Source organism: Rhagoletis zephyria, unplaced genomic scaffold (genome assembly GCF_001687245.7).
Source record: "Rhagoletis zephyria isolate East Lansing unplaced genomic scaffold, Rhagoletis_zephyria_1.1 Rzeph_scaffold_01889, whole genome shotgun sequence".
NCBI classification, from domain to species: Eukaryota; Metazoa; Arthropoda; class Insecta; order Diptera; family Tephritidae; genus Rhagoletis; species Rhagoletis zephyria.
This window is the reverse complement of record NW_016158973.1, coordinates 39,871-48,751: the sequence shown is the minus strand read 5'-3', so window position 1 is coordinate 48,751 and position 8,881 is coordinate 39,871. Positions and strand designations below refer to the sequence as shown.

Here is an 8,881-nt window from a genome sequence, read left to right as displayed (position 1 = left end):
TGAAATTATAATTTTTCTTGAAGTCCGATAACGGAATCTTTGCCGCGATATATACCACCACAAGCAAAACTCATACAAGAAGAATACGAAAGGTATTTTATGTCACCAAATGGCGGACTGCCATGACAGTATAAATTTATTAAAAAAAAAAAACTTAAAAGTTCAATACAGCCCACGACAAAGCAGTAGAACCTCAACATTTTGACCAGTCTCGAAAAATAAAAAAAAACTATACAATCAAACTTCTAAATAAATGCGTGAGTTTTCGTTGGGCACAAGTTTTTGCTTCTTTGCTTTCAAACAACAACAAATTTGCACAAAATGAGCCCGCAATATACAAAGCAGATGCAATTGACTTATTTTTTTTTATTAAGAAGAATTTAGAGGTCAGCGCAACGCTTTATGGTCACAATTGCCGCATGCTCGAACAATCGTGTGATAAGTTTGGGGAAATTATTGTCACTATATTGCTTTTCGCCAACTTACGACAATGAGAATTGTATAAAAAGAGGCAACCGTGTGACTGTACAGAATTTCATTGGGACAATTTTTTTATTGTGCTCCAATACAGCACAATAAAAATTGTTCCAGATTGGTCCATTTGCGACAATCGTGGGATCTCAGCTTTAGTCTCTTTTCTTGTTCATCTGTTTCCTCTTGTTATTCTCCTTTTCTTCAATTTCCCTGTCCTTCCTTCTGGCTTTCTACCGGACGAGTTAGGGTCACAAAAGCAACGTCAATTGCGGTCACCGGAAGTGACTAGTGCTAGAGTGACAAACATGGGGGGAGTGAACACCACCGTTTCGAAGCACCTTCCTTGTTGCTTCAACGCGTTGTCGAAGTGGGGCTCGAAGTTGTGGTGTCACTAATAGTTTATGTTGTCAGAATTCGTGAAGACCAACTACAAGCTACCTAGCGTGAGATCCAGCATCGCGCACTAGTGAGGTTCGTGGCAAATATTCACAGGGGGTAACGGGGTCAGTGCGGCATCCGCCTCTAGAGCTGCGGCGCTGGCAATTGACATGCCACACTATATTGAAGAGTAGGAGGGGGTTAGGTGATATTAACTTAGGACTGGGGACAGACTGACTTTACGCTCTCTCAATGACCTGTTCAGGGTAACACCACACACACAAAAAAATATCAAATTAGAAAAACAACAACAAACACAATTAAAAATACATTGGTGTAGCTTTATATACTTGTATATATACATATGTGTAAATAAAAAGGAAGTAGAGAAAATAAATACTTTTTATTCTAAATTGAACAAAACCCCGCATTCTTTGAACAATTTACATTTTTATTAGATTGTACTTTATTTTATGATATCTATGTTTATATGTATGTACATTACATGTGTATTATTTTGACTTCATATTTACATTGTTTTTATATATAATTGCTGATTTATCATTTTTTTTCAACGGTTTTTGGGATTTTATCCGAACGTTTTAAACTTTGAATTTGGATTTAGATTTTTTTTTATATTCTTTATTTTTTTTTGTTTTTTTTTTGAATCTTGAGTTTAATTTTTGGTAGTCTTAAATTCTGAGATTTCTGTCTCTACCTTATATTTCGATTTTCCCATAGATTTTTCTTTACACAATTTTTTTTTCCATTCTTTTAATAGTTCCGTTGAGTTCGTGACGCTTGAAATTTTTTTTATTTTGGATTCTATTTTTGGGTTTTTAAGTTTTAATTTTAAAGCATTCAATTCTTGCTTTTTTTTTGTGTTGTTGAATTTTTATTTCTGCTTCGAGTCTGCCTGCTTTAAATATAATTTTTGGAATTTTTTTCAACTTACCATTGAATTTCTATGTTTAAATTAATAGTAATTCTTTCTTTATTTCACATTTTTGAGTTAATCCTATTTCAGAATTACAGCGTCCGTGATGCGGTTAAATTTGTATTTTTTTATTTATCTTTTCTTTAAATCGTTACTTTGATTTTGAAGTTCTATCTTGATCTCTTGGTTTTACAGTCAGATTGAATATAGTTTTTGTTTACGGTTTGCGATTTAAATTAATTATAGATGCAGTTTTTTTATATTCATTTGGATTTCTGGATTCTGAGTGATTTGAATTTTGTGGCGTTTGGTGTTTTGGTTCAGCGTTATTAATCAGATTTGTGAGTAAGTGTTGAGTGAATGGAAGATTGTGAGGTTGACGAGCGAGAGACTGAGGACAGAGTGTAGGTAGGTGGCCTTGGTCTGCTTGACTCTAATCCCAGGATCACCTGATGTTGTTTTGCAAGGGCGCTGGAAAACCAAATTGTTGGGTCGATATTCACGCAAATTGACACCGGCATTCTACATCCGGTGGATTTCTTCCCCACGGACTACCTAAATAGGTGTACTGAGAGAATAGTTGGAATCGCCAGCCGGGAGTCACGCCAACCAGCTATTAGGGTAACCGACCAATTATCTCTTAGCGTAACAGTTAATAGTCTCACCTTCTCACGAAAAATAGAAGAACTCGGTGAAATGTCTGAGCCAGAAAATTCCGGCGTTAACATGCCACAAAACGAACAGCAACCAGGGGGCTCAAAGTCTCAAGGTGGCGGGCTGAGTTCTGCAGCCATAAGCATAGAACAGCTAAGCCGATTAGTGGCATGTTAAATTTGATGGTACCTCTAACAGCATGACGGTACAGAGTTTTACCTTCCGGGTTGAGAAGATGAGGGAGCAATACGGGATCTCCTACTACCGGCTGATTACTGATTTTCATTGCCTGGTCACCGGCAGTGCCTTAAAGTGGTACTGGAAAGTGCTCGAGGATCATGCAGATGATCCCAATTTTGGATATTTTGAGCTCAAAGCCGAGTTGCTAAACCACTTCAAAACTGCCGAATCGGATTATGAGGTAATCCGAGAAATAATGGAGAGGAAGCAGACTCCTCAAGAAACCTTCGAGGAGTTCTACAGCGATGTCCACAACCTCACTTTCCGCCTTAAGGAAAAGATTCCGGAACACGAATTAGTAGGCATAATAAGAGGGAATCTCAAGCCGTACCTTGCAAATCTGATCTTTGCATCCCAGATGACGACTCTCGCAGAGTTGAAGTCAGAGTGCAAACGTGCGGAAAGGGTCATTAAAGAGAACAGGAACAGACCGAAACCAATTAATGAATTAGAGTTTATAAGTGAAGAAAAGGCAGAGGAGAAGGTAGAACAAAGAAGTGTAGAGGCGATTAAGTGCAATAAACCTCAACAAGTAGTGTCAGTCCCTAATAGAGTGCTCCCGTCCAGTAATCCCAATGTGCAAAAACCCACTCTCCATTCGTTATGTCCGTCTCCTTTCCACCTGATGTTGTGTCTCAATGTGGTCTACCCGTCGACTACTATGTTAAAAACCCACCTGACGCCCGGAAGGAAGATAAGTGTATGTCCAGGTTTCATGATATGGTCTGTTCTACGTGTGGTAGTAATGCGTCCGAAGCTGGCAGAAGGATCTCCCGGAGGAATTCCAGTGAATGAATCCGTGTTGAGTCCTGTGAGTATTTTAAGGAGAGAAGGGGGTAGTAAGTTAGATAAGGATAGTTTAGGAAAACTAAGGGGCAGAGAAATCAAGAGTTTACACGAAAGGAAAATAGCATATGAAGAAGCCCGAAGGCGCTTTATTTGCGAGGAGATAGTTAGGAAGAAAAAGAATAGAAACTATGAAAATATTAGGAAAATGAGGGAAAAAAGGAAGAACCTAAGATAAGAAGAATAAGCCAAAATATCATATCCACTATAGCAACGCTTTAAGGAGATAAAAGGTTTTTTGCAAAAACTAAGATCGGAGATTATGAAGTGTTCGCGCTCCTCGACTCAGGTGCAGGGGCCAGTTGCCTCGGGAAAAACGCTGAAAAATTCCTCGACGGCAAGGAAAGCCTCATAATGCCGATTAAAGGTCAGAACATCAGAACGGCCAGTGGGAGGGAAGTGTCGGTAGTCACTCTACCCGTCCTTTGGGCCTACGCCACTAGGGAGCTCGAATTTCTAATTGTTCCGGGACTTCAAGAGGAAGTATACCTTGGCGTTGACTTATGGCAGGCGTTTGGCATGAGTGTTGTGAGTAGGGGTGTGACTGCGAGTGTGAATGGTTCTGTTGTTGCGGAGCTGGTACCCGCCGATGGTGACTTAACCTTTGATGCGGTGCAACATGACTTGACACATGATGAGAGTGTAGCCTTAGAACGGATTAAGGCTCAGTTTCCTTCCTTTGCTGTGCTAGAGTTAGGCAAAACTGATAAAGAGGAACATGTTATTGAAGTTACGAATGAAAATCTCCCAGTGAAACAAAGGCACTACCCTATCTCGCCAGCAGTCCAAAAACTTGTTTACGCAGAATTAATTAGAATGCTAGACATGGGCGTGATAGAAGAGAGCAATAGCAGCTGGAATTCTCCAGTCTCGCTGTTAGTAAAGGGTACGAGAAATAGGCTTTGCCTCGACGCCAGAAAGATCAATGAGAGAAAAATAAAAGATGCATATCCACTTCCCCACATTGACGGCATTTTAAGTCGATTGCAAAACACGCGTTTTATTTCTGCTATTGATTTAAAAGATGCATTCTGGCAAATACCCGAGAAGAAGTCAAGAGAGACAACCGCCTTCACAGTGCCTGCGAGACCTCTTTATCACTTCAAAGTCATACCTTTCGGGTTGTGCAATGCTGCACAATGTCTGTGTGGGCTTATGGACAAAGTTATACCCGCTTATTTACGTGAGTCTGTGTTCGTGTATTTAGATGATTTGCTTGTTTTTTGTGAAGATTTTTTGTCCCATTTGTCTTTGTTAGAGAAAGTAGCTAGGTGTCTTCGTGAAGCTAAACTGACTATAAACGTTGAAAAGAGTAAGTTTTGTTTTAAAGAAGTGAGATATCTCGGGTATGTTGTTGGAAATAGATGTATTCGCACAGATGTAAACAAAATAGCGGCAGTTAGAGACTTCCCGGAACTACGGACCCCGAAGCAGGCGGTTCTTGGGGATGTCAGGGTGGTACCGTAGATTCATACAGGACTACGCGATCATTGCAGCACTACTGCACGACTGCCTCACGAAAGATAAAATAAAGAAATTTATGATGATTGACGAAGCCAGAAAGGCCTTTGAACGATTAAAACAGAGTATAATTTCTGCACCTGTTCTGATACACCCAGACTTCAATCGACATTTTTATATTCAATGTGACGCATCAACTGACGGTGTGGTTGGGGTACTTTTCCAGTTGGATGACGAAGGCAATGAGCGCCCGATAGCATATGTCTCGGCAAAATTAAATAAGGCGCAACGAAACAACCGCATCACCGAATTGGAATGCTACGCGGCGGTGCTTATTGTAAAAAATTTAGGCTTTATGTTGAGGGACTACCCTTCACGGTAATCACGGACCACGCGAGTCTGAAATGGTTGATGAACAAGAAGGATCTATCTGGCAGACTCGCGAGGTGGAGCTTGAAGCTCCAAAGTTTTCATTTTGATATACAACACCGGAAGGGGTCCCAAAACATCGTGCCAGATACATTATCACGCACCGACATGGAAGAAATAATCAAGAATAGCCGGATAATAGATGTGTGTCTCGATTCGCCATTCTTCAAAACAGAAGAGTACGAAGAACTGAAGAAGGCCGTGACAGAAAACCGATACCAGTTACAGGAGTTTACCATATCGGACGGCTACGTATATAAATGGACGAAGTTTAACACGGGGGATAATTTTCAGCAGGACCACGCCTGGAAACTCTGGGTTCCGTCGGAGCTGCGTCGTGGGTAACTAGAATCATCGCATGACTCACCGTGCGCTGGTCATAGTGGAATACAGTGAAATTCCTCATAACCGGACACTCACGGTCGCAGTGTTTTTGTCCGGTTATGGGAGCTGTCCGCTTATAGGGGATGAGGTCAAAAAATATATACATACTACACATATAAAATTCATTGTAGTTTATTTAAGAAATTTTTCGAAGCAAAGAATATTTAAATACATACTTTAGTATTACATATACATACATAAATATATCAATTAAATACATTGTACAAGTCCTTACATTTCAATATCGACTAGTTTGTTTGAAAAAATTGTGTGATGCTTGTTTGTTTTAACATTGATTCCTTTAATTTAAAATTTTCATTTTCAAAGTGACTCTCGATATTTTTAACCTGCTGAAAAGCTACATAGTCATTTTTTGCAAATTGTTTCAAGCGCTCAACAAGTTTTAAAGCCTCATCATATGATGTTATGGGGTCACTTATTTCTTCTGAAGGTTCATCTTCTGAATCACTTAAGTCCATAGTATCATCTGGTTCGTCAAATTGAATTTCTATATTGTTGTCCTCAGTGAAAACATTTTGATCTATTTGGAGAAAACCTTCGAAATCATTTGCCAAATCTAGTCCTTCCTGAAGCCTAGCATAGACTGCCAGTGGAATGTCATCTTCGGGATCAAAATCTGAAGGATCCTCTAAAGTTTCCAAAAATCCTGCTTTACGGAAGCAGTTTCGGATTGTTGTGGCTTCCACTTTATGCCAAGATGCTTTGATGAAATACACAGCTTCCAGTACATTAATCGATTTTGAGAGCTCTGAGGCTGAACTTGTATCGCCAATTTTAGTTATCAAGTGTTTTAAAACTAAGCTTCTATACAAAGTTTTAAAATTTTGGATTATACCCTGATCAAGGGGTTGGCTAACTGCCGTTGTATTTGGTGGCAAGAAACAAATTTTTATGTTGGTCAAGTCTAATTCCTTTGGATGAGAAGCCGCGTTATCTAGAAACAAGATAATTTTTCGATTCTGGGCTTTCATTCTTCGATTGAACTGCTGCAGCCATTCGCTCATCACTTCTCGAGTCATCCATGCTTTTTTATTAGACTTCCAATCCACTGGAAGTTTTGCAATTGGAACATGTTTAAAGGCTCGAGGACGGGCTGCTTTCCCTATAACCAAAAGCGGCTCCTTATCTCCAGCCATATTAGCACAGAACAAAATTGTGAGTCTTTCCTTTGATAGCTTACCTCCCACACATTTTTCGGATTTAAGAGCGAGGGTTTTGTCCGGTAAGGCACGAAAGAAAAGCCCACTCTCATCGGCGTTGTAAATGTCTTCAGGCTTGTACCCATTCAACAGAGTTGGCAGCTTTGTCCGAAACTGTTCGACATCATCCTGATTCACATCTGCAGCTTCACCAGATATGCATTTGAAGGAAACATTATTCCTTAATCGCCATTTATTTAGCCATCCATCCGAAGCATTAAAATTAGGTACCCCCAGTTTTCCTGCAATTTCCATTGCCTTTGCTTTCAAAATGGGACCAGAAATCGGAATTTTTTGACTCCTAGCCTTAGCGAACCAATCAAAACACATCCTGTCTATATCCGAGCCGCCTTCTTTAAGGAAACTTCGCTTTTGGTGAACATTAGATCCAGACTCCCATTTAGAACGAATTTTTTCTTTATTTTTATTAATTTCAGCAGCTTGCGTTTTGCCAATATTGAACCTTTTAAAGCAAAGGAAACGTGTACCTACAAGTTAAATTATGGACTCACTATACTTTACCTTTTTGCAATTCCACGTACTGATAACTTTTCTTTTTCGAAAACATTAATAATTTCCATTTTCTCTTTAATAGAAAGTAGCTTCTTTTTCGGTGCCATATTATTACGAACTTTGAACGCAACCACTCGCATGCAACTTACTTGACAAACTGAATAGAAAACCACCTTTTAATTGACACGCACGGCTTGAGTGTGTGCATACATGTTAAAAGGGGAATCCCCTATTTCATTTTTATAATGAACAACAAAGCTTGCTTGCGATGTTTTTGAATTTTGTCCGTTTATGAGAAATCTTTTCATGGAAATGGCTTGAAATACAGTGTCCGCGTCCGGTTATTAGAGCGTCCGTTTATTAGAATGATATTTGTATGAAAACAGGATTGAAAAACCTGTGTACACAAAATTTGTCCGGTTATTGGAGCTGTCCGGTTATAATGACTGTCCGTCTTGGGGAATTTCACTGTATACAAAACTTTAGCCAGAATAAGGGAGAGGTATTATTGGCCGGGAGTGGTGATAAACGTTCAAAATTATGTTAAAAGTTGCGAAATTTGTAAAGGCAATAAAACCCAGAATGCTTTTCATAAGCCTTTAATGGGGAGACAACACATAACGTAGAGACCTTTTCAACGTTTATTTATTGATTTTATGAGTCCATATCCGCGTATGTGTAGTGGTAATATCTTTGTGTTTGTTTTTTTAGACCATTTCACCAAATTTGTGTTCTTGAAACCCACGAGAAGTGCCACTTCAGCCAATGTCATCAAATTTTTGGAAGAGGAAGTAGTTCATATTTTCGGCGTCCCGGAGTACATTCACTCGGATAATGGGAAGCAATTTGTTTCAGAAATATTTCATTCATTCTTAGGAAAGTACGGGACGATCCACATCAAGACAGCTTTTTACTCGCCCCAGGCTAACGTGGCCGAAAGAGTAAATCGCTCTGTCTTGCAGATTGTGAGGTCGTATATACGTGAGAATCAGAAGGACTGGGACAGGCACATTAGTGATGCCGCTTTCGCCCTACGCAGCGTAATACAGACGGCAGTTAATTGCTCCCCGTACGGTGCCCTCTTCGGTATGCCTATGATACAGCATCATACGAGCTATGCCGAAGATTGGGTATGGTCGGGGAGGCAGACTGTGAGATTGAGACTGTACAAGACAGGGCCCAGTTAAGAAGAGAAAAAATAATGAAATAGCTGAAGTTGGCGTATTAGCGAAGCAAAAAAATATATAACACGAGAAGTAGGGAAGTTATGTTTCAGGTTGGACAAGTGGTGTACCGCCGAAACTTCAAGCAAAGTTCTAAGATCGAGAACTATAACCCAAAACTA

General features: G+C 39.7%; 1 protein-coding gene across 1 annotated transcript; it reads right to left on the bottom strand.

Annotated features, from left to right (window-relative positions):
- Positions 1-5,812: 5,812 nt before the first annotated feature.
- LOC108365485 (tigger transposable element-derived protein 6-like) lies at positions 5,813-7,703 on the bottom strand. The gene has a single exon (XM_017619518.1). It carries the CDS (start codon positions 7,351-7,353, stop codon positions 6,052-6,054), a length of 1,302 nt encoding a protein of 433 aa, XP_017475007.1. The 5' UTR covers positions 7,354-7,703; the 3' UTR covers positions 5,813-6,051.
- Positions 7,704-8,881: the final 1,178 nt, after the last annotated feature.

What these genes read in the sequence shown, in the direction of transcription:
- LOC108365485 (XM_017619518.1), bottom strand. Translation starts at nt 7,353, where the DNA reads ATGTGTTTTGATTGGTTCGCTAAGGCTAGGAGTCAAAAAATTCCGATT.